Genomic DNA, 27298 nt, shown 5'->3' with positions numbered 1-27298 from the left:
TGTGGTTATGTGGCAGCAATGATCTTAATAAATTATTTTGTTGGCCATGTGTTTTGTTCAATACAAATTTAGGACCATGGAACTATACAGACTACAGTGACTTGAGCAATTTTTATAATGCAGTGCAAATACATGAACGTTCCCAGAATCACATCTGCGCTTGCATCCAACTGAAGACAAGTCATAATTCATAATTCCAGCCAAGTAAGAAACCGAAACCCGTCCGTTTATTTAAGATCGAAACTTTATGCTAATAGGATGTTTATTTTCAGGGTTAAAAAAGAACGTAATTTAATTAACAGTTGCCCTCAAATATCAAGTAAATCATTATTTTCTTCATGGTTGAAATTTACAAGTTTATATCGAGAGGCTATTTTTCTTCTTTAAAAACCGTGCAGCGAAGATTTGATTTTACGGTATGTATGCACTTCACACACTCAAGCCCGATACTTCACCATTATGCACATTATTGTAAGTAGGGATGTGTGTAGGCCTATATTATATTTGAAATTGTTATAATTAACCGAAACGAAAAATTAACCCATCGCTTGCCTATCACGAAAGGTCACTGCACGCCGGTGGCCTTTACCCCCCCCCCCCAAGTACCCATTCATTTGAAGCTCCGGAGCCGTTTTATGCGGGGACAAGTCCGGAAAAATTTCGGTCTTAGATCAATCACCCACTTTAGGAATCGAAACCGGGTCTACGCGTGGCAGTCAGACGTCCCTACCGAATAGACCACCGCGTCGTCTTGCATTCGTCTCTAATTTTCTACCACATTCAATTTTTTACCTAGAAGGCTCAAGCTCCACTTACCCCCTTGGTTCGGAGTCCTTGCATCCGTGGAATTATAGTTCAAGATCTAAAAGAAGAGATTTAAAATTAGGCTGCTCCCGCCTCCCTTCCCATCGGGGTATGCTGAGTTTTTTGTTTCACTGTGACCGCACCTGTACGTACAAACCCTGGTAGATTCGAAGGAAAACTGAAAACCGAAGGGGCGACTTCATAGGGGAAAAAATCGACGTTACACTTGATTTACGGAGACGTGGCTGCGAGTCTTATCTGCAAATAGATCTTTCTGTCACGTACTTCTTGCTGGTAGCGAACACTTGAGCCCACGTTCATTTAACTAGTGCAAAAATATTTTTCAATTTCTTTTTTTCAAAACGAAACATAAGTTGGAAAATATATAGTCACATTTTTAGCACGCGATCGGGGGGGCAAGCCTCCCCCTGCCTCCCCGGTTCCGACGTCCCTGTCTGTATTGGGGTTCCATGTGGTCAAATACGAGTTGCTGCATGATCACTTTTTAAATTCTTTCTCTACTTTATACATCTTTTAAATCAATTAGTTACGGACAGAGGGATCCACTTCTATTGCTCGGCAAATTGTCCATGGATATTTTCATTATTTTCTCTCTTACATCCTATGTGGTTTTAAGAGATGGATTTTTATGTATGCTGGTGCAGAAGTTGTCAACAGCTTGTTTTGAGTTTTCTTTCAATTCTTGAAGCTCTTATTGGGTCAAATAAAGTGCACGAACCTGGTGATGGACAAGTTGCACGGTAATATTCATGGATCCCACTGTACACCCAACGGCGAAAGAAACAGTAGCCGAATTGTCCATCACCATTTTCATTCGGTCTGGATTACACAGTGTGATGACAATGAATTGAAATAAAGACGTCAATAAGCAGAGAACTTGTTGGGGGGAGCGTGTCAACCCCGGAAGCCATAGCCCTATGGTTCAGTGGAAAGTCACTCACGTTTGTCTACTAATTCTAATAGTAACTATTCAAGCAGACATTATTTCAATGTAAGGTGTTTCGCTTCTTAAAATTTCCACGAAACTTCTTAATTTTCCTGGGAACTAGTCGAAAATGGCCCCGTTTAATCCGATCGTTACGCTCTTATCATTGATTGTGGGTTCTTTTCCAGGCGGATCAAAAACTTGTTAATGTTGAGCTAAAAGGCGCTGGAGACCCGGGTTCGATTCTAAGGTCGGAATTTCTCCGGCCTTCTCCCTGCATAAAGTGGCTCTGGGGCTCACCAAGCCTAAATCAATGGGTACCTGGAGGCAAGCCGGGGTTGGGGTAAAGACGACCGGAGCGTGATGCTTGTCACATCACTTCCAAAATTGCCAAGATCGAGAATGTGTGGGTCCCTATACCCTAAATGTGCCTTCATGGTAAGGTGATATATTCATGGGGAAATTTATCTTACTTATCACAAGTGTTTATTTAAAAAGGTCACAAACTATACTTTGTTTTGTATAAAAATCTAAATAACCGAGCTCGTGTCAATTCTATAGATCCCGAAGTGTTCATTTTCCTTGAAATTGCTAATCTTACACATTTGTGTGGATTTAGGGATCAAATAGCAAGCTCCACATTTTTGCCTATTTTTTCGGCTTTCTGGATCACTGTGCACCCTACGGAAGTTTATCGGAGATGTATGGCTCCATACACAGCCCCTAGCCAGGGGGGCCTCAGCCCACTTAGCCCCCCCGAATTCCTACAGATATCTAATTTAAATGTTTTTTTGATTGTTAATAACAGAAATATAAAGTTATAACCACAGTAAAAACTGCATTACATCGAAAAAAGTTAAGTATATAATAGAGGAATCAGGTTATATTATCATATTTAATCCAAATAATAAATGTATCCACAGCTTTCAAAACTTATAGTTCTCTTTGTGAGACGGTCGCAGAATATAAACTTCATGAGTAAAATTTACCACTAACTGTTAAACCCTTTTTTAACGATTGTGTAAAAGTTAATAACAAAATACAATAACTTTGATTTTCAGTACCTGTACAAATTATAAGAAAAATAATGGACAACAATTGTGTTAGATATTCACTAATATGGTGGATCAAGAAGCAAAGTCTCTCTATTTATGTAATATATAAATACATTTAGATTGAAATTGGTATATCTTTAATAACTTATAATAGTTATTATTGTAAAATAACAATAATAATTTTTATTGTTATTTGTACTAATCTAGTTTTATCTATGCCCTGACCCCTGTACAAATATTTTTGGCGACGACCATGCTGGTAAGGGATTAGCCCCCCCCCCAAATAAAATTCTGGCTACGGGCCTGCCCTTGCCTCCATGTGTGTGCAAGCACACCAGAGGCGCAACCACGAATTTTTGTCTGGGGGGCCAAGTACCAGGATAAACGTACCAATAATAATAACAATTTTAGTAATAATAATAAAAGGTAAAGGGTTCCCCTGTGCATAGCACCATGCCATGAAGGCGTATAGGGGGTGTGGGGGTAACGCCCCACACTTTCTTGATCCGGTCGTGAGTGGGGGTGATGTGATCAGCATCACGCCCCTGACCGCCTTTACCCCCCAGGGTTTCCCCCAGGTACCCATGTTATTCGACGCTGGGTGGGCGCCGGGGCCGCTTCCATCGTTAGAAAAGTTCCCGGATTTGAACCGGCCGGGGATCGAACCCTGGACCTTTAGCATGGTAGTCAGACGCGTTACCGACTGAGCCACCGCGGCCACTTATTAGTAATAATAATTTTAATAATAATAATGTTAATAAAAATGTTAATATTAATAATGTTATTATAACATTATTATTAATATTGTTATTATTGATTTGCTTTATTTTACTTTGCTTATTGTGCCACTTTTGGCTAATTTGCGAAGATGGGGATGAGGATGATGGCATGATGAAAATGATGAATGGATACTCGCAAACATCCATGCCCAAGCCGGGCTTCGAACCCAGGACCAACATTATTATTACTATTAGTAGTGGTAGTATCAAAGACGTTATTATCCTTGTAAATTACGCAAAAAAGGGGTAGAAGTTTGTGCTAAAGCATTTGTGTTCGAACAAACGATTTGAATTACTTTTTTAGCACGTTCAATTTCACATTAATAATGGAAAACAAGCACATAAACTATTTTTGAAAGACAGAAAATGTTTGATAAAGGCATTCCAAATATAATTCCTTTTTACATTAGCATAACTTTCATGCACGATATATGTTTCACATATATGCAACGTGGACACTAAATTGTGTACGCATTCAAAGTTTCTTTAATAAATATTACATACAGCATATATTATTTAAATACGTACCAACCAACCAATACATCCATCTCACATTAAACCAACAGCAAAAATTACATAAATTGTCTCTCAAATGTGCACACTCGTTTTCCTCAAAACAATTGTTCATGCATTTAAAACAAAATGAATTAAGACAAGTCTCATTTCTCTGTCTGGTGATTTACAATGCATTACAGCAAACAAATATAAATAGCGAGCGAAGAGAGCAAGAAAACTTTTGGATCCAATTTGTTTGCAGGCTGAAATCAATATTAATTTAATAGGGCACAAATAATTTAACGGAACGCCATGGCATTATATCATTGACAACTTTTGTGCCTCCCCGATGGTGTAATGGTAACATCGTCGCATATCGCCTTGTGATTAAGGTGTCCCGGGTTCGATACCCGGTGGAGGCACATAGTGGTTCGGAACCCACTTTAAGCTATAGGCCCAGTCTCAATTAGCCTTTCTGTACATAAAGTAGACTTTAAAAAAAAAACACAAATGAATCAATTAGTTTTACAACTTTTTTTCATTTAGATCGTTCGGCGCCCGAGGCCGTCTCCCGTCGTTCCCTAGTTATGGTTCTGAACTTGCTAAGACTAAGAAAAGTAGGCATTGCTAGCAAAGCGAGCAAGAAAATTTTACGAAAAGTATTTTTATTTGCAAGAAATTTGAAGTTCTGGGCGGTAATTGCCACCTGCAAATACACTTGGCCGTCAAATTTTGCCCCCTTGCCCCTACAACTCATTTCCGACCAAGGTTGGGGGGGCAATGCCCCCCCTCCTGTGGATGCGCCACTGAAGCACACACACACACATGTCGTCCCAACCCCATCCAGAAGAAATTTCTAGAGTCTTACTTTCAGATGTTCTATTCTCAGAGAGATTTCGCACCAAAGCAACATAGCCATGGACGTCCGCAGGATTTTTTCCAGGGAGGGAACATGTGTTGCTTGTTACTTTGGTGTGAAATCTCCTTTATGTTTGAGAACATGCAAAGAAAGCTTTCTGACCAATTCTTTGGTGTTTTAATCTTGCATATCCTACCACCAGGCCCGTAGCTAGAATTGATTTCCAGAGGGGGCTCACTGGTTATCAGGGGGGGGCGTTGTAAACCAAGACCAATTTTCAAAAGTTGAAAAGTAGTATTAAATGAAATTAAATTATGTGGGGAAATATCATACAATACTACATTTTTCTATATCTTTTAAAACATCATTTTTTAATTTTTTTTTTTTTTTTTAAAGTGTTGACTGCTACTGAAATCATCCCTTACTGCACACTCCATACTACTCTTGATGATACAGATATTTATATCACACAAGAAAAAAATGCACAATATTCAATCATAGTGCCTACAGTACATTCCACCCCCGGCTGAAGCAATGCAACTCCCTTTCGTTCCGAAAACTTGGGAGCTGTTGACCTTTGACACAAATGCGGAGGGAATTTGGATGATGTCAACAAAGTCACAGATTTCTGTCTAAATTGGAAGTCGTAACAGGGGCAGCGAAAGTACAGATAATTAAGCTGCCCTGTAAAAGAACCTTCTAGAGTCTAGAAAAGAGAATCTTCTAAATACTTGCTGCTACTTATAAACTCCTCACAAAAAGTTTAGAATATTGTTATATTAGGCAAAACAAGTTTGGAATATTATTATATTAGGCAATAGGTGATAGACATGGTGGCATATGTCAGCGAAAAGATGAGAATGTCCACCAGACAGATACCATATGTTGTTGCTTTCCAAGGCCGTGTATATCAACTATTGTCTAATGTAACGATATTCCAAACTTTTTGTGAGGAGTGTACTTCTTCTTACAAATAAGATGAAGAAATGTATGAGCTGTTGTTCATGTTCTGTGAATTTATCCTTCACCAAAGTTTCGAGCAAAATAATACCTGCTGTCTACATTTTCACTCTTCACTGCAAACAAATTACAGAAAATAGTTTTGCCTAATGTCAAGGGGGCTTAAGGCAGTGCCAAGGGGGGGGCTGACGCCAGTTCCACGAAGGGGTTCAGCCCCCCGGGCCCCTGCCTGGCTACGGGCCAGCCTACCACATTGGATATCTTTTATGGTTTGGAATGGGACGTGCATTCCATTAATTAAGAACATTTTCCAATTATATTGTTGAAAAATTGAAATCGAAGGATATGATAATAAAAGAGAAATATCAAGAAATATTGAATATTAAAGTGCCAAGAGTTGAACCCAAAGGAGTAGAAACAGAATGGATAATATTTAAAACAGAATTATTGAAGCCAGCCAAAAAGGTATGTGGAAGGAGAAGAAAGAAAAGAAAGAAACACCATGATGGAATGAAAGAACTAGAGAGGCAGTGAAAAACAAAAATGATGCATTTAGAAAATGGTTTAAAGTTAAATCACAAAATGCACGGAAAGAGTATGTGGAAAAAGAGGCAAGAACATTAGTAAAGGAGGAAAGAAGAAAATGGATGGAAGAGTGGGCCAAAGTGCTAGAAGAAGATGTAGATGGAAACAAGAAAGTATTGTATGGATTAGTGAGAGAGAGAGAGGAGAAGAGAAAGAGGAGACAGCTGTAAGCTAAGGGATGAAAGGGGAAACGTTGCAGAAGACGAGGATGAAATAAGGAGAATGTGGAGAAATCATTTAAAAAAATGCTGAAAATGAAAAAGGAAATGAACAGAAGAAGTGAAGGAAGCTCTGAAGAGAATGAAGAGAGGTAGAGCACCTGGAGTAGATGAAGTGCCAGTGGAAATGATACTAGAAGCAAGAGTGATTGGTGTGCAGCGGCTGTACAGAGTGTTGAAAACAGTGTGGCAAGAGAGAGAAGTGCCAAGAGATTGTACAAAGGGACTAATAGTTCCCATATTCAAGAAGGGTGACAGAAAGGTAAAAACTACAGAGGAATAACACTTAATGCCACTCAGCAAAGGTGTATGAGAAAATATTAGAGAAAAGAATAAGGGAAGTAAACAGAGCTGAATATGAGAGAGGAACAGTATGGATTTAGAAGAGGCAGATCAGCAGTAGATCCGATATTCACCATAAGGCAATTACAGGAAAGGCATTACGAGTATGGATATGATTTGATTATGGCATTCCTAGATATACAAAAGGCATATGATAGCATAGACAGAACAAAGATTTGGAAGGCTCTAAGAGAGAAAGAAGTCGAGGAAGAGATAGTGTGTAGAGTGCAGAGCACATACAAGACAAACCAGAGCTCTGTGAAGACACCAGTGGGAAGAACGGAGTGGTTCAGTATAAGTAACGGACTAACACAGGGAAGTGCTCTTTCACCACTGCTCTTCATAAGTACAATGGATGCAATTAACAAAGAGGTGGGGAAGAAGACAGGAGATTTGATTTGATTTGATTGATTTAGTTTATTTTACTTCGCGTTTTGTGCCTCTTGGCTAATTTGCGAAGATGGGGGTGAGTGATGAAATGATGAAATTAATGAATGGACATTCACAAACAACCAAGCCCGACCGGAATTCGAACCCGGGACCCTTGGCGTCGCAGCGCTATGTGCTAACCACTCGGCCACAGGGTCGGGCAGAAGACAGGAGAGGAAGAGATGAAGGTCGTGGGGAAACAGGTAAGAAGTAGTACAGAGACAGCTTGATAGTGGAAATGAGGAAATAAGAAGAGCAGGAATGAAATTCAGTGCAGAAAAGACTGAGGTGCTAATGACAACAAGAAACAGAACCAGAAATGAACCAAAAATAAAGATTGACATGGACGAGTTGAGGTTAGTTCAAATCAAATATATAGGAAGCATAATTGAGAGAAGTGGAAGAATAGATGAGGAGGTAAACAGAAGAGGGCAAATGGGTGGTGGAATATATCAAAGTGTTCGAAGATTAATGTGGAACAGGGATGTACCTATGAAATGCAAGAAGGTATAATATACAACACATACCATGTGCCAATAATTACATATGGAGCAGAAACTTGGACAAAACAAAGATGAAGGCAGTGGAGATGAAATTTCTAAGGAGTATATTGGGGAAGACTAGAAGGGATAGAATAAGGAATGAGGAGATCCGACAGACAGGACTTCAGGACAGAATAGATCAGGCACAGATGAGATAGTTCAGACACTTGAAAAGGATGGAGGCAGAAAGACTACCAGTAAGAGCTTACAATGCACAAGGAGTGGTAGTAAGGACAAAGACGAGAATAGTTGTCGGTGGAAAGATTAGATAGTGGAGAATGTTAGAAGAAGAGGACAAAAGGACAAGATTGGAACACTGTTGAAAGAGAGGAGTGGGGGAAGACCAGAAAAAATTGGAGAGGCTTGACTTCTATGCCGACCCAGCCAGAGGCAGGAAACAGCGAAGGATGATGATGATTGTGGAGATATGTATATATATGGGTAGGGTGACCAGACATCCTCTTTTATCCAGACATGTCCTCCTTTTTAGGTGTCTGTCCAGCGTCCGGGCGGATTTTTTAGAAATCTGTAAATGTCCTCCTTTTTTGGAAAGAGTATAGCTATCATTGACCATAGCAAATGTGCTGCATACAGAATGCTTCATTTGGTGCATGTTAATTCGAGCAATGCTCACCTAGCATCTGGGAGCTCAATACGATCACTTTCCCGACGGAGTCATTAGTAGGGTGCATATTTAAGGCACTAAAAACCTCTGAAATAGGCAGTCAAATAGGCACCAAAATGATGAAAATAGGCACTTAAAAGCACCATAAACTAAGAAAAGGCACGAAAATAGACACTTAAAAGGCACCCTAAAAATTAAAAAAAAGGACATTAAAATAGGCAATGGATGTGAACTTATTTAAATTTTCTTCTTACGATGCACAGTTATACTGTATTAGCACTTCAGTTTATACATAAAAGTGTGCTAGCGATTAACATACTATAATACTCTTTTGATCGAAATTCACATTTGCGAGGAATCGTCTGTTAAAGTAATTCTCACAAAAAGAGCTTGTGCTAACGACTGCGAATTTGAACAAATGATGAAAAAACAATTTGCACCATTGTAACAAAAAATATATAAAACAATGTTCCAATTCAGACTATCAAATCTGGCGAATTCCAGATTTCAGTCAGTACAACATCAATACAGCCTTACATTTTTCAATATAGTGAAAGCCAAATGCACGTAAGATAAAGCTGAAGTATGCAAAAATTGCGATTAAGCAAAATGGGCACTAACCATCAAAATAGGAATTTATAGGCACTATAAAAATGTGTTTTCGGAATAGAAACTCCAGGAAACGAACTTTAAAGTTTAAACATGAAAGCCTATGGTTTACTACAAAGGAATAAGAAAGGCAAATTTCCGCACCCCAGTCATTAGTATTAAGCGCTGAGACTGCTGGAACGCATGTAGTCTGTGCAGTTCTCTTTCGGTTGATTGATTTAGTTTATTTTACTTTGCTTTTCTGCCACTTTTGGCTAATCGCAAAGATCAGTAGGAGTGATGATATGATGATTTTGATTAAGGACACCCATGCCCACGCCGGGATTCGAAACCGAGGCCTCTGGCGTTGTGGCGCCGTGTGGTAACCACTGCACCACAGAGGTCGGCCAGTTCCTTTTCGAGTTATACATACGCGATACAGAAATGCGTAGTGAGAATTTTGATTATTAAGTAAGATTTACTTTCATGAAATAACGAAGCGAAAGTGTAAATTCAGTAATGATCTTGCAAGAAAATATCCAGTTTTAAAGGATGGAAGAAACGAATATAGGGTAAAGTGTAAGATGGTTGCCACTTTCCCCTGCTGTTCAAAGAGTGCTAGAAATGTTCATGGCATTGAAATCATATTTCTCTACCCAATCCAAACTACCTAAAATTTTCATTTGGTTTTTCGTAATAAGTTAAGCGAATCTTACTTGTTACATTTGCATTCACTTGTGGAGATATTTCAGTCTAATATCCAAGAATTAGAAAAGGAGTAAATTCTGTGCTTCAAATTATAGATATTCTTTGTAATTTGTTAAAAAAAACAGATTAAGAGATTGCTTTCTTTGCTTAAAGGTAAGATGAAGTTCTTGAAAAGAGATCTTCTGAAAAGCATCTGTGAGCAAAATGTTGGTAAGATTTTTGTATATTGATTAAATTATGAGTAATGGCAAATGTATAGCCCTTTTTTTGCGGTGTCCTCTTTTTTGAATGTATGTGTCTGGTCACCCTATATATGGGAAGACTGAGTGCTTAAGCATTAGGGCCTTCAGTCCCTCCCCAAAATGACTTGACTTGTACAAATTTAAGCATGAATGTGCTCAAATGTTGATGTACTATCCAAGGTAAAAGCCAACAGAATCTCAATCCAGTGCATTACATGTTGAAACTATTCCATAAAATTTGAAGATGTTTTCAGATGGAAGAAGGTAAACAGTTCTGTTCAGCCAATAGAAGATTCCATGTTGATGAAGGAAGTTATGCAAAATAAAATACATTAATTATGGGCAATTTCATTGTGACATTCAGACAAATTTACATTCATTCTTTATTTTCTTAGCACCTTCAAATATGTAACTCTATCAATTCATGTAATTTCATTTTCCTTCATGAAAGTTATTTAATTTCTGAATATATCTCCCCCATCTCAATTTTCACCTACAGAAAATACATTTTTTGTGATTATGATGGGCATGACACTTCAGAGACTTTCTCAGTCTTTCAGATAATGCTGTGAAATATATGGCTTTACCGAAACATTTTTATTTTATTTTTACAAAGCAAACTTTACTCGACATTTAGATGCTTTTAGTTTCTAAAAATATTACTACATACTTTCTTTAAACATTTTTTTGTCTGTGACAGGTGTGACAAATTTTGTGACATTTTTGCACATTATTTACTTTGTAGGATTATAGAACAATGCAAAGGGCTATGAAAATTATAAAATAGATTCTTCAAACTAAGGTTTGTTTCAGAAATGAAGTATGATATTTCAGAGCTTAAGATATAGAAGCAATAAATGAGACAATTAGAATGAAATTAGAATTAATTTAGTTTTCTTATGGTAATGAAACTAAATTAAGTGGACACCACATATAAAAACCGTGATATGCTGATGATGGGAGGAATGTGTGTGCTTGAAACGTTGGATGCTAACATAGACTTAACCTGACTGATAACCCGAGAACACTCATTCAAATCATGTCGCCAGGAAAGCTAGAATTCCTATCTTTGGCTCTTACAGTGAAAGAAATCTGGCAGGGTGCCATCCTCCCTTGCGCATATGCTTTACAAGGATATAATCTCTGCCTGCGAGCATTCTCTGGTAAGATCTGGTGAGGGGGGGGGGGGGGAAGGCAGATGGAGAAAAAAACACACGTGGAAAGATGACTGCTTTCAACGTCCCAAATTATAACAACTATCTGAAGTTGGCCTATCTTTCCGAAGAACTGTCAACCATGAAGAGTTGCCAGAAGCAAGGACATTATTAACGCAAGGTAAAAAATTACCACCATTTGAAAAAATCATTCTGTATTCCACAATCTTATTCACTTATGAGGTGAGCGTAGAGTAATAAGTAATGTGATTTTCAATGAGGAAAATTAAAAGAACATTATCGGTAAATGAAAGAAACACAAACTCTTGTTTGATTTCTTTTACTTAATGTCGCTTCTCTTCCAATTTTGGCTAATTGTGACGATGAGGATAAGTAACGAAATGATGAAAGTGATGAAGCGATACTCACAAAGAAGAATCATGCCTAGGTCGGAATTCAAGCCTGGGATCCATGGCATAACTGGAAAAATTCAGTCTTTTTTTTATTATTATTATTTCTGTTACTATTAAATAATAGGTGCTAGCGTGTAAATCATTGTATTGGATAAAAACGAATATCACAATTTCTTATCACCTTGGCTGTTAAATAAATTAGAAATTCGTCATTTAAACTCACATTACTAGTCGACAAAATATCGCCCCTCCAGTATGACTCACCACGAGCTGCCACTGGTCACGGATTATCCATTGAAGAAAATGACAGACAATGCCATGCAATAGTACCAATCGACACTATGCAGACATTCATACAATGACAATGGCAGCGTATGCTATGTAGTAATGTAGCGAGATCTTCAATAGGGACTGTTTTGCCTTTTCTAGGGGTATGTGGCCTTCCACATGTTATATGTTTGTACTGTTTGACTTTAATCACCATCAATTCTTAATTTACCTAGCACAATACATAATTGTTACAACAAAAATGCCACCTTTAAGGATGAACCATGTGGCAACAAAGCATTTTTCATTCTCATTAAGCTTTGTGCCCATGTACAGCTTCAACAGTGCATTTCAATGTTAAAAATTCACACACATTGGAACATATTTCATCACATTTTTCGATAATAATTGTTTTTATTTTGCAGCAAACTTGATAAAGAGAGAACATTTTAGACACACATTTTTCACATACTCAACCTTCACAGTCTGAATGAGAAATTACAAAAAAATAACATAAAATATACCATTTTATAAAAATTATATCATTTGTTAAGAATACATTCATAAATTTCAATATATAAAAAATAACTTCTCTTTTGAATTATATTAATATGGTCTCTTACAATACAGTCTAATATCTAAGCTATGACTTAGATTAATATCATTGAGCACAGTCATATATACTTTTGTAAATACAAGAAATGCATGGAAGGTATGGTATACTGAAGAGGGTTTGGTGGGTACTGCTCTTCCATTGCCTTTGATTTTCTGTAAAATATATTAAGAATATGCGATATATGGTAAAACGGAAAAAATAGACTGCAAAAAAGCATAATGGAGTCACATAAGTCTCATACAAATTTGGGCAATTAATGATGGAATGTATGCACTGTTTCAAGAACAGGTTAATAATACATTGGAATGTTCTTTATAAAAATAAAGGGTAAGATTACAACTTGTGAAATAATTATATACATACATGTTTTAAAACCACACCATATGAATGAAATAAAAAGTTGTATTACTAGTAATAATAATGAATAGTTTGTTCAGTGAACAAGGTATTTTAACATCCGATAAACCAAAATGCACTCTAGATGCATGTTGCTACAGTTACAGCATATGTTTGGTGAGTCAATCATTTGTCAAAAAAATAGATCTTATTTTTAAAAACAATGACAATCTTATTGCAAGGTTCATGGAAGTTTTGCTACTCACAATATTGCTGGCAGTGCTCGAAGTGGGGGAGGGGGTGCAGGGGAACCCCATTCCCCCTCCCTCCAGATGACAAAATAGACAAAAGGGTCCCTGGAGCTACATTAATGTAATCATATCCAAGTAAGCTTTGCATTCAGTAAGGATGCTACATGACCTTTATCTCTTCTAAGATATAACATTGAAGTTGAAATTTCTTGCAGGAAATGGAAAGTGGTCATAAAAGAGAGTATGGATATTTCTCTTTCAGTTTCAGTGCAATGGATTGACCTTTTCACCATCAAGGCAACCAAAGTTATTTTCTTTCAATAATTGCTAAATGTCTTATAATCTTGTATTGTCAGATAGACAATACCCTTTACTTCCAATGAAATCACCAAAATCTTTTTTTTGTGTGTATGCTTAGCTTGATACCCTGATGGAAGTTCCAAGATTTTGGTGAGAATAAGAGAGGAAAAACTAACCAAGAAAGTCAGAAAGCTGCGACAAAGTGCTCCACACCTGTACGCAATGAAGAGTAGATTGGCAGACAGCCCTTGCCCCTTCGGAGGTGTTGCACCACAGAATTTGCTTTTGGTTGCTTTTTTTCAGTTAAGTAAACAATGATGCAATCTATGTATTTGTGGGAAGAGATAGTGCACAATGCTTTAAAACACTAATTAGGAAGGTTATAAATTGAATGGTATTGCTCTTGTGTAAATACACACATATCTTCAAATAATTGCATCCCCAGGGGGGGATGGGAGGGGGTCATAACCATCCAATTGGCCCAGTATTCCTAAAAAAATAACTTCAAAAGCAGGAAAACGTGGCAAAATGTAAACGTAACACCCTCCCCCTTTTGAAAATCCCGAGCACACCACTGATTGTCTACCCAACATCCATGGAATATGAAATATCATTATCATCGAAGGGAATATACCAAGTAACGAGTCCCATAAAATACATATGTAACTAGTATATAGTACCTTGTTTCCTGAACTTACTTTCTTCATTGAACAGGTCCCTGCAAGTGTCTAACAAGTGGATGAGTATGCTTTAAAATGAGTAAAAGAACAATGGTAAAAAACTACCCTAATTAACAAAGAAGGCACAATTGTTATTGTTGCTGATCTTGAGACATAATTTCCTTGTAACTTCTTTGGTCCTCCAGCATTTTTAAGAACACCTTGTACTTCTTGTCATGAAATCTGAAAAGTGACAGATGTGAACATTTATTACACATGATCTGTAAAACCACAATCTTCAACATACCCAACTTTTTATTATCTTTCATGATAGAAAACACCTTTGTTCATAAGAGTAAGAATAGAGTTCAAGTTCAAAATTAAATACATTTTTGATGTCATGTAAAATACTGAATATGCTTCTGACAGATAACTGTGGCAAAACTTTACATTTATTAAGAAATATCACAGAATATGAACGGAGAAGTGAAATCCTCGAAAAAAATATTTCCACAATATGCATATAAATTATTCAATGCTCTTCTCAAGAGTGTAAACAAAAGTGCAACCTAATTCGATACGAGTACAAGCTAAATTCAAAAATGAAGAAAATGGTACATCTAGCGGTCGGAATTTGAAATAAGTGGTCACAACACACATGCACACATACAAAATGCAACGTGATTATAGCACGTCATTCATTCACAATAGAATTTTATAGTAAATAATGGGCTATGTCCATCACTCATCTTATTGGCCAGCAATTGTACGATGGATTATGCTGATCACTTGTCTGAAAGGGTTCAACACAAGCCTAAAACGAACTTACTTCTTTCCTATACTCTGAGGACGAATCACTTTAGCTGTACCTCCCATTTTACGAATGGCCGTGTCCATATCAGGAAATACACCAGCAGCACATGCACCAAGAATTGCAGAACCTATGAGTACAGACTCTTCCTCCTCTGGGCAAATTACTGGGAGGCCGAGCACATCAGCTTGGGTTTGGACAAAGAGCTGATTCTTGCTGAGTCCACCACACAACAGTACTGATTCTATCCTGTGCCCAGCTGACTGTAGTTCTTGAATGATGTGCTTAGTTCCATACTGTAGAAGTAACAAAAGTTTTAATAACAAATTCAAGCAGAACAAGCAGAGAAACTTTTTAAAGGGGATTATATTTTATTTTTTAGCAGTCAGAGTTATATTTCTATATTTTAACATCTTGCATGGGTATGATTTTTTTATATTTATTTTAGGAAAGCTTGGCCAAAAGACGGTGGTTCCAAACCAACCCCATTAATGGACACAGCAGTGGCAGCTGATGAAGGGGGCTGCAGGACTGCAGCCCCTCCCCCCAAACAAATTATATTTTGTTGCCATTAGTGCAAAAATTAAATATTTATACTTCCGCTATCTTACTGCGTCTCGTTGCGCTGTGTGGAGCTTTCAAATTCACTTGGCACGCAACAAGCGGCAAACTGGTATATGAAGCCACTTTCCTCTCGGGGACTGCCAGTACATCTGCATGTTAACTCTAACGTAAGCATTGCTTCCACTTCCCTCTCTGCTAGTCCCTTGTCAATGCTAAAAAGCGGTCTGCATTCAACGCAGCCCAATGTACGGTGGCGCTGCCAAGTGGTAGAAATAGAAAGCTCTCACTTTGATGGTGGCCACCACGTATAAACATGCAATTAACGAGATAAACAGTGGTTGGCCATGTAACGCATCCATTTGGCTTGTCAGTAAGTGCGTGACAGTTTAAGTTTTCGAATCTATTCCAAGAGTTATTTGTTTTCTGGCATTAAGTTATGGTAAATCGTTCAACTTCAAATAGTTAAGGTATTTTTATATTTTGAGAGCAAACTCAAGTAACTAATAATGGGCTAATATGCATTTTTCTTCAAAAAAATACATAATTTTGGTTTAATGCCGGTTTTACATTCTCCCACATTTGACAATTTACCATTCATTATATAGGGTGGGCCAAAAGTATGTATACAGTAAATAAAGGTTAAACTAACTAAATGCCAATATCTGGAAAGAATCATCAATGAAATATTCATAAAATCAATTTAAGAATAATAATAAAACAAACCATTATGCATTACTTTAATACCATTATCCTATCACAAATATACTATATACTGTATACCTACTTTTAGCCCACCCTGTATCTTAATGCACATACAGAAACAGCTGACCTCCATGGTGGAGTGATTGGTACACAGCTGCATGATGCCATGCGTCCCAGGTTTGAATCCCAGCCTGGGCATGGGTGATTTTTGTGTGTTCCTTCATCAATTTAATCATATCATCACTCATCCTCATCTTCGCAATTAGCTAAAAGCGGCAGAAATGCAAAAGTAAAATAAACTAAATCAATCAGTCAACCCATACAGAAGTAAACCATCCTTTCCATTTGTAAAGTGATGTACTATTATACTGATAATGATAGGAAATCTAATATTGATTTACATCTGATATTAATCATGCACTAACTGCTTGGGCTTTCATATTAATATTAATAAAGATGTGTTTTCCAACATAGAGCATAAAATATTATTTTGCTTTGAGATGTTTATGGTCTGGAATCCCTGCTGAAAATTTTGTCTACTGTTTTGTAGATCTATAGGTGTCTTGAAACATCTACTGTGTTCAGATTTTCAAGCAAGATATAAATAAAAATTGTTAATAAGGATGAATGAAATATAATACTTATAGCCACCATTTTAAGCTAAAAACACTACATACATATTAAATATAATACTGAAGAAGTATTTTCACCTGTAATTTCTCTACTGTACTGTTTTCAGTAGATCTATAGGTGTTTTGAAGCATCTACTGTGTTGAGAATTTCAAACAGATATAAAAACAAATTGTTAATCAGGAGGAATGAAAAGTTATATTTATAGCCAACATGTTGAGTTACATACACTGTATACAATATTATATGTGCTACTGAAGAGAATATTTCACTTGTATTTCTTTTACTGTACATGTACAGTAGGCCTACTGAACTTATTCAGTAGGAAGCCATTGAGTTTCAGTAGATTTCCGAGACACAGTAGAGTACAGTTGATAACCCGTAGATTCTGTCTACTGAAAACAGGAGAAATTTCCAGCAGGGATATTTGTAGCACTTTGTAGATGTTGCTCATAGATTCTTTAAAGACAGAAAATCAATGAAGGATAGAAGATTAACATCAAGTTTTGGATTCTTAATGTGCAAAAGTACTTACAGATAATGCCTGGATTGTTGCCAGGTATAACAATGCTAAACTCTCTTCATCTGAGGAAAGGTCTAATCCAGATATCTGGAAGGAAAGAAATAGTCAAAAGGGTGATTCTCACACTAGCAAACCCAACATTTCTCGATAATTTTTCATTTTCGTACGATTCCCTGTGAAAATTACATGCCGTTTGTTACCTTCTATGTTACAAAATAAGGTCTGCCTACACTTTTGGTATGAGAGTCTGCAAATAGTTAAGACACAAGGGTGTCAATTATTCGTGGATTGTTGGTGAGAAAAATGTTATTCTTTTATCATGAAAATTATGCCTTCATGTGCCTTAAGTGTATTTATTTTATGAAGCCAAGGCCATAAGAGCATATAATTTACGGCAATCATCTACATACAGTCCAGGACTTTTTATAATACCCTTAATTTTCCTCATCGGAGGAAAATTACACCCATAAATCTTGTTGTATAGTACACACCGACAAAGGAAAGTTAGTTCTGATTTGCCAAGCTTCTTCCCACTGCCCCTCCATGACAGAACAGGCAGAGGGTGAAGTGAACATTCTCTCTTGGTTTTTTTTCAGTCTTGGTGTGTTAATTCCATTCCTATGGATGTGTCGCTGGGCATTGCAGTGGCAATACACAGAGAGGAACAGCCAAGAAGAGGGACAAGATGTGGTTTCAGTCATCAACTGTGGCATGTTCCGTGGTTTCACCATGAGAAGGATGGAGTAAAGTCATATGAACTATTCAAGAAGAGTTTCCTAGTTTCATGCTTCAATAATAATTAGCAAAATTATGGTTTCTATTCATTGATTTCGAAAAAGCATATGATTCGGTCAAAAGAGATAAATTATATAATATATTAGTAGAGTTTGGAATACCTAAGAAGCTTGTTAGTATGATAAAAATATGCACCAGTGAAACAGAAAGTAAAATTCGTGTGGGTATTAATGTGTCTGACAAATTTACAATTCATGATGGGTTAAAACAAGGAGATGCAATATCTCCATTGCTCTTTAATTTTGCCTTAGAATATGCTGTTAGGAAGGTAAGAGAAACTAAAGAAGGACTAAAATTAAATGGTGTGACTCAGTTGTTAGCATATGCAGATGATGTAGACTTACTAGGGAATCATGTGAATACAATTAAGAATAATGCTAAAATATTTTTCAAAACTGCTAAAGAGATAGGTTTGGAAGTTAACAAAGAGAAAACTAAATATATGCTTACAGGCCGAAACCAAGGGTTAGGTAATAATCAAAATCTAATTATTGATAACAACTCGTTTGAACCAGTTTCCAAATTCAAATACTTAGGAGTAATATTAACAAATGAAAATTATATTAAAGAGGAAATAAAAAGTAGGCTTAATTCAGGAAATGCATGTTACTTCTCTCTTCATAAACTTTTGTCTTCTCGTTTAATATCTAAGAAACTAAAAGTTAAAATATACAAAACCGTAATTTTGCCTGTAGTATTATATGGATGTGAAACTTGGTCCCTTACATTGAAAGAGGAGCATAAATTGAGAGTATTTGAAAATAAGATCCTTAGGAAAATCTTTCGACCTAAAAGGGATGAGGAGACAGGTGAGTGGAGAAGGTTACATAATTTAGAACTACATAATTTGTATTCATGTCCAGATATTATTAGAATAATTAAATCAAGAAGACTTAGGTGGGCAGGCCATGTGGCACGAATGGGAGAGGAAAGAGGAGTTTACAGGATTCTTGTTGGGAAACCTGATGGTAAGAGACCTGTAGGGAGGCCAAGACGAAGATGAAGGGACAACGTTGAGATGGACCTAAGGGAATCGGTAGGGATGGAAAAGAGTATATAGATCTTGCTCAAGATAGGGAAAGATGGAAGGCCTGTGTTGCTGCAGCCATGAACCTTCGGGTTTAAGAAGGCTAGAGAGTTAGTTAGTTAGTTATGGTTTCCAAAAATAAATAAACAAAGCCATTAATCTTCATTTTCAATTTGCATTTGTATTTAAAATTTTTGGTGTGTCAGCACGTAGGCTATTTTGCACCCGTCACTTTATACGAGATCCAGCCCCTTACCAGAACTAAAATTACATAACTGTAATGTCGTATCATAACTAAAATATTAAAATATTCTGACCAGTTAAAAGCTGAGGCTGTAAAGAGGCACTAAGCACAAATAAGGACAAAGGTGGGGCCAGGTGGGTGCGAGGGGGTGCTTGCACAACCCTCAATTTTCTTTTGCACCCCCTTCAGCACCCCCTATGTTCAAGTGAAAACACTAACCCTTAGAGTGTCATACTATGTCATGTCATACTGAGCACCGAATGTTATGTACTGAAGTAAGACTGTTATTATTGTACGCAACAGGCAAGTACTGAAAGAGATGCCGATACAATATACATAATTTCCTGTACTGGCGGTAGCCTCTCTAGAAATCAGCGGCCATTTTTTTTTCTTTCGTCAGCATTGTTGTTATGATTTTTTTCTTCTTTGTTTCTTCAAGTGGTCTGTTTGTAGTTTTTGATAATTGCCTATAGCTTAATGTGAGTTATGTTTTTTCTTTATCTTTTTTGCATTGTTGATAAACGGCTTTATTTTCCACCTATTTGTTCTTCCTCACACTGGAGTAAAAATTGCAGCTGATTTCAAGGTATCACCAAGTCGAGTTCGGGAAATTATTTAATGCAAGTTGTAACGTGAAGAATGGTTCTCTTGTTAATACGTTCCATGTATTTGTTCCTCGTTAACATGTCTAGTAAACGAACTATTTCAGGATTTTTCAAAAACTGTTAGGAAGAGGCCCAGTGTTTACGAATAAATTTTGCGGTTCATTGTTGGGGTCTGGGATAGTGCGGCAGAAGGGTTTATAACGAAGGCGAACTCTCTGTGCACTTTGCATTTTGTCCTGAAGTGGCAGACGGAAGGTACATATTATGTACAGCTGACCGCTCAGGAGAAGATCCCTGACGGAAGTAAAGTGACGTAGCGGCAGACGACTCCACTATTAGGGTCAGGGGTGTGCACCCTGGGTGAAACACACATGTGGGCTTGCTGTAACCGGTGCAGCAACGCAAGTCATTTAGGGTTACCAGAAGTTATTTTACCCAGACAAATCCTGTTTTTCGGGTACTAAAAATGCTCCGGGCAGGTTTTTATGAAAATTTGGAAATATCCGATTATTTGGGGGTGTAGACAACTGCTTAACTTCAAGATTAGTAACGAAATGTATTTGTAAATAATTGTTAATATTGTTTCCGTTTTCAATTTCAAAGTAAAGAAATCAGTTGCAAGCCCAAAGGAAAAAACTTTTCTTGCAACAAAGAAAAATTGTTGGACTTGCGTCTCTTCTGTTGTCAGCGCTGCGCCATGTGAGGTTTTGATTTGAAAGCATTTGTGACATCTACCGCGGCTCTTGGTGAGGAGCAAGTTTCTGACAATAGGTAAGAATATGCAATTCGCCGTGGCTTACTTTGATTTGAGTTTCATGACAGAATTCAGAAATAAACAGTATTTTTTTAACTGCCGTACTCTTAGTTGTTACATGGCAGTGGAGAAGTGAAGTTCTGTCGATCAGCGATGTGAACCATGCCAAAATGCAAATGTGTTTTTAGTGACGACTTACTAAAACGGTTTCCTGACTTTAGGCCTGGAAGAAGAAACTCAGAGGCAGAATGTCAATTTATGTTATTCTTTTAAAGTAAGAGACCAAGCTTCACAACCATATAATATTAGGAGCATAGTGAATAAATATTAGAATATTCAGACATTTGCCTACAATGAGGCCTATTATTAGTTATACGGAAATGGTGCAAAATTATTTTACAGGGGTGTGTGATCTATAAGCCCACCAAAACACCAGTAAGCAAAAAACGTGTGTCTTCGTCTAAAGTTAACAACATTTTGCAATCTAAAAATGCCTTCTTTTTTAAAGCTTGCCACCTGGTAACCATAAAGTCGTTGCCGTATATTCTTTTTACAATTCTTTGAAATACAGTCTAAATAATGCACAGGATAAGCAATACAAAAGTATTCTGGCTACTGAAAGAAAAGCAGCAAACTGTTGCTGCGGACACACGCTCTGCGTGATTGACGCAAATCAACTCCCACACACTTCGAAAAGCCGCAGCGTAAAATCTGCAAATGAACCGGTCCTTCCCTTCACACCCGCTCCCAGTCACCCCTTGTTTGGGGATCTTCTCGTGAGCTGTGAGCTGTACTTACTATGCACAATAGGCATGCGCGCAAACTCTGATTAGGGAAAGGAAGGGGGGAGTCTTGATGAAAATTCAGTTGGGTAAGAAAACCTCATTTCATCTCACTATTTTATTGTACTGATAGGTACAAAACAGGAGAGTGTGTGTGTGACCCACGAAGCGGAATAGTACTTCAATTTCATAGGAAATACCCCCCCGTTCCTCTCAACTTTTATCAGATTGAAAATGCTTCATTTTCTTTGAGAGCAAAATATTGTTTAATAACGACGATAAGATTTCTGTACACTAAATTTCCAGAAGAGAGCATAATAATATAGGGGCTGTAAGGGAGGTCAAGGACGGCCACACCTTTCCTTTAGAAAACGAATGTCACCGTAAAAATACATATATGTCACGTGTAATTTGATTTCAGTCACAGTAATTTACATTAATTATTATAATGGGAATGCAGGAACACAATAATTACAAATTCAAGTGGTGTTTAATTAAGAAGCATCACTATTATCGGGGTAATATGCCTCGTTTACCTCCGGAAAAAAACCTTGCATGCCCCTCTGTGGGGAAAAAACTGTGGATCTCCATGATTAGGGGGGGGATTGCCCCCACTTTCCTTCGTGCACACGCCCATTCCATGTACTATGTATTTTGTACCCCCATTGGTTACACTGAAAAGGTTCAAAAATTGTATTTTTAAATGCAAGGGTAATTTCATTTTGTATTTCACTACATAGTTCAATAAGACTGCAATGCGTATATGTACGACCACTTTCTTGGAGTATAAGACTTAATACACATCATCATGGACATCCATGGAGAAGGCAAGGGGAGCACAGTCTCCCTCCCCATTTTAGGCACCTTGCTCCTCCAGTTTTGAATGGTTGCATGCGTGTCTCATGTTTTCTTTATTTTCAGCATCGCACCCCCTAAATTTCTTTCTGCACCCCCTCAGCACCACTAGATGAATAATCCTGGCACCGCCGCTACATAAGGACAAAACACAGAATTATACTGGCTATAGGGCCAGTCGCCAGAGCCTCGTTCGTCTGCAAAATGCAGTCCAGGGTGTACTATGTGCAAGTGAGGTTGACAATTGGGTGTACTACGTGAAAGGTTACCCCTTACACCCCTCTTCATTTTCAAGTATAGGAATTTAACTTTTATTGTATTACTGTATATCTTTATATTAAAGATATATTAAGTTAATTAACATTTAATGAAAATTAATATCTAAATATGATTGTCATCAGCAGATTGGTATGGGGTTTGTCTCATCCTATTGGCTTCTCTGCTAGCATGATCCTATTCCTGTAGAATACTAACATCATGTTAATGTAATTGTAAGATTGAAAATATTCTCTCGGGCTATCGACCAGGTGAGTTGTGGAAAGGATTCCAAGCTTTCGAGAGCTAACGTCACACTCATCTTCAGGGTAGATGTCAATAGCCCAAGGGAATCTTTTCTTCAATCATCGGCAGGAAAGCTTAATGACATACTTTGTCATATTATTAGACATAAAAAAAAAAAATGTCAATGGCAGTGATGAACCTATAGTGTATAGCTGCATGCAAACAGAATAAAATGATGAAGAGGTTTTCTCGGGATATCAATCAGGTGATTCCCGGATAGGCTTCTGAGCTTTCGAGAGCTAACGTCACTCTCGTCTTCAGGGATTGAAGTGCAGAGAATAGTTAGGATATTGTTATATGTATTATATTATATGATTTAAAGATTAGCTTTCCAAACACTGCCACAAATTCTAGGTGTACAGGAAGAAAAGTTTAGTCTTGTGTTCTCCTTATTCTAATTCTAATCACTAAAAATAAATCACCATTCCGAGTAATGTTGGGTCTGCCACTGGTGAGCGGTTTCCATGGAAATCTGGCCACACATGCAAGTCCTTTGCCAAATAGGAGACTGTGGGTACTTCCTTCTTTCTGCACATAACTTCTAGTAAGCCATTTAAAGAATCTTGAATGGAGCTTTGTTGAAAAAGAAAGAACACAATATTTGATTACATTCCAATATTTTAATCCTTGCATTCATTATGCAGTTGTAATATTAATAAATACACTAATTAATATACAGGGTGGTTCAAAAGGCTCTTGACATTTTCCTAATATTGTAATGAGTGGTTTTCAGGATGGGATAAAATACACTGTTGTTTTCCAGCAAGATGGTGCACCAACCCATTTTGCCAGAATCGTTCGGGACTACCTGACACCTTCCACGATAGGTAGAATGGCCATGGCTCACCAAGGCTTTGGACGACTTGTTCTCAGACTTGAGTCCCTTAGACTATTTTGTCTGGGGTTTCATTTAGTCTAGGTTGTACCAAGCAAAGATAAACAGCATAGAACAACCAGTGATCAGAATGCTACATTTTAAAAGTAGCTTCACTACAGCTACTCTTCCCAAATGTAGCTTTCGTACAGCTACAGCTACATTTACCAAAAAGTAGATCGCTACGCTACTCCTTTTCACTACTCGCTAATTCACTACTTTTGCGCTACCTTTTTATTAAAAAAAAATATGGGTATTCAAGAGAAGCCCCTAGCAGTTGTACTTACTAGAAAATAGATTCTGTTATTTTTTATTATGATACCAATCATTTTATCATTTTGATAGCAGTATTGGCACAGTAACCTATTTTTACTGAAGTGTTTGAGAATGATGTGTGCGTATATAAGTGGCAAATTAATTTACATTTGATATCCGAGTATTACCATTAGGTAGGCTTACCATATTTTTTTGTGTCCAAACCAGAACATATTCGCGATCAACTCGTTACTGTTGAATATTTTTTTTTTTACAAAAATAAATTGAAATTACTTAAAAGCCTTAACATTTTATTGGAACATTAAACTATAAATTGTACAAGAAAAAATATTAACATTATTTTCTAAAATCTCTTATGTTTGCTGAAGCAGTAGCATTAATAGCACTCCTATGTTTAACATGTTTTCACGTGGTCTTCAATATCACCTCTTCCTTTATGCGCAAGAGAAAATACTCCATTACAGAGTGTACATTGCACACGTTCACTGTTACTGTCGTTACACAATTTCAAGAATTTGTATTCCTGATGCAGGTAAACTTTAAATAGACACTTTCATTTGCCCATTGCCAAATGCAAAGCCCTTGTAAATAGTTATAATTATCAAAAACGTGTAGATGAGTTACTTCACATGCTTGCAAGACAACCAAGATGCTCACGGAAGTAGGGAAACGGAGATGTTCGGAAGTTGATTTCTCGAAGAAAGAAAAGAATCGATCCTTATAATCGATCGATCCTTGCTGGTCATAAATTCTGGTTGTGAATATTCAATACTGGTAGCTATTTTCATGTTCAGATTCTCAAAATCCCGGACATTTTGCAATCCCGGACATCACCCCGGACAGCACTAAAAAACCAGGTCTGTCCAGGCTAAGTCTGTCTTCTATTCTAGAGTTCTTTTTAGCAGTACTGTCAATTTTGTCAATAAGATGCTTTTTGATAAAAATGTCAGGAGACTTTCCATTAATTCTATTTGAAGTTCGCACTAACTTTCGAAATAAGATTAAAAATCCATAGAAGTGAAAGTAAACAAAAATAATATGGTTGTGGCTGATGTTGTTTCAAACTCAGAGAAGTTGCATTATGGGAAAGTGTCCAATTACAAAATATTTAAATCTATTTAATTCTAACCAGGGTTCTTGATCTTCCCATGTAGTCTATAAAACATTGCAGTTATGTCTTATAATAAGAAACATTCAAATTGTATGTGTAGTAAATGAATTTCTAAGTTCGGCACATTGACCTCCGTGGCAGAGTGGTTAACGCAGGGTGCTACAATGCCAGGGGTCCAGACCTGGTCCAAGCCTGAGCATGGTGTTCTCTGCAAGTGTCCCTTCATCCAGGCCCGTACCTAGGGGGTGGGGGGGCATGGGGGCCATTCCCCCCCTCAAACCATGAAATATTTAAATGTGAACCTATAAAAAGTTACAAAAATAACATTCACTATTTTTCAAATTTGTAAATATTTCAATTTTGTTCTTGCATAAGTGAATGTGTTTGTTGTGAAGAGAGGAAGGATAGCAGAAGTCTGCAATGTGCAATTGTATCAATTGTATCAATTCATGCAAGGATACCAGACGTCCGATTTGCCGATTTAGTCAGAATAGTCCATTACTTTTAATCCATATCCCGACTTTATTCGAACTGCAGTTGTGATGTGAAAATGTCTCTTTATTAATTTTTTTCTTAATTCACATTTAGACATGTTCCTTATTGTAATAATAATTATGAATACGTATCATTTAATTTAAACATAGAATTAACTTGACTTTTCAATGGCGCTGGCATAAGAAAATCAATGGAAATTTGAAAACATTGTTAATTTGCAGCACACAGAACAATTTGAACTATTTTGTAATATTATATTCTCTCTCTCTCTCCGCCATCTATACATATACACAATACATTTTCTGTTCTGGCCCCTCCCTCAAAAAAAAGTTCTGGGTACGGGCCTGCCATCATCAATATCATATTTACTCATCCTCATCTTCACGATTAGCCAAAAGCTGCAGACAAGGAAAGTAAAATAAACTCAATCAAAGGTTTACAAAGTGGATAGTTTTATTTATTTATTTGTATTAATGCATATTCATTCCTTTTAAGCATGGAAATTGTTTCAGTATATTTGTGTTGTAGTCCTGCACTGTGGCTGCACAGTCTAAGGCACAAGCTTTGGGAGTTCAAATCTACTTGGAGAAGCATAACAACTTTTCCTAAGATTTCAGAATGTGTATGGGACTGGTGGCCACTGAGGAAATTGGAGAGCTATGAATGAGTAGTGGAACTTGGTCATGGAAACCTACAACAACGACTGGACACCCATTCTGCTGACCACACATCACCCCATAACTGATTAGATGATCTCCTACCTCAACAGGTTGCAGTGATGTCGGCTGTTGGTAGGTACACCCTGGCCCTCATGGGCTATGCTATTGGATATTATCAGAACTCGGATTTTTATGTATTATCAAAATACAAAATATGTACATAAATATGTAACAATAATTGATAAAATATGTTCCTAAATATGGCAGGAAAGACAAGTGCTGCTTGCCGGGCCGCTTGCCGCTGAGTCTTGTAGCAAATGTCAGGGAATGCTCTGTATATATATATACACACACACACACTTAAAATTGTATTTAGAATTTAGTTTTATGTAGTTTCCTGTGTATACATATACTCATTAATTATATTTTTACGGTTCTTATTTGATTTCAAATTGTCCATACATTTTTCTTTCATCTTTCTTTCATCTTTCTTACTTATTTACTACTATTATTATTATTATTTTGTTTTCTTATTGGATATATATACCGTTTGTAACTGTAGACTGTATTCTGACAAGGGTTAGGTGGGAGAACAGCGAACGCTGAACCTCGCTCACTCAATAAAGATATATTATTATTATTATTACTATATAGTATCAAGGAATATTAATAATAATCGAATATCCAACCAATTTCAAGAATTCTGCTAGATATTTCTTTTATCTGAACACATTCAACATAATTTTAAGGACATAATTTGTTCAAATTAAAATTTGTTTCAAATTTATAAAATCAAAAAAGCACTGCAACGTGTACATATTTAAGAAATCAATTTTGTGAACTATTAATTACTTTTC

At 37.0% G+C, this 27298-nt stretch overlaps 1 protein-coding gene across 3 annotated transcripts in view; it reads right to left on the bottom strand.

Moving 5' to 3' along the window:
• Positions 1-12326: 12326 nt before the first annotated feature.
• Positions 12327-27298, bottom strand: part of LOC145990036 (FGGY carbohydrate kinase domain-containing protein) — a 60322-nt gene continuing 45350 nt past the window's right edge. For all 3 annotated transcript variants that reach the window (XM_083125666.1, XM_083125665.1, XM_083125667.1), the window contains exons 8-11: positions 23449-23599; positions 17416-17490; positions 15003-15280; positions 12327-14416 (exon numbers count right to left, since the gene is read on the bottom strand). In XM_083125666.1, coding sequence (XP_082981792.1) covers positions 14326-14416; positions 15003-15280; positions 17416-17490; positions 23449-23599 — 595 coding nt within the window. In that variant the 3' untranslated portion in view covers positions 12327-14325. The remainder of the gene's footprint in view (positions 14417-15002; positions 15281-17415; positions 17491-23448; positions 23600-27298) is intronic.

The sequence above is a fragment of the Lepisma saccharinum genome, chromosome 7, assembly GCF_977018435.1.
Source record: "Lepisma saccharinum chromosome 7, izLepSacc3.1, whole genome shotgun sequence".
Lineage (NCBI taxonomy): Eukaryota > Metazoa > Arthropoda > Insecta > Zygentoma > Lepismatidae > Lepisma > Lepisma saccharinum.
The sequence above is the reverse complement of the archived record's forward strand: the minus strand, read 5'-3'. Positions and strand labels throughout refer to the sequence as shown.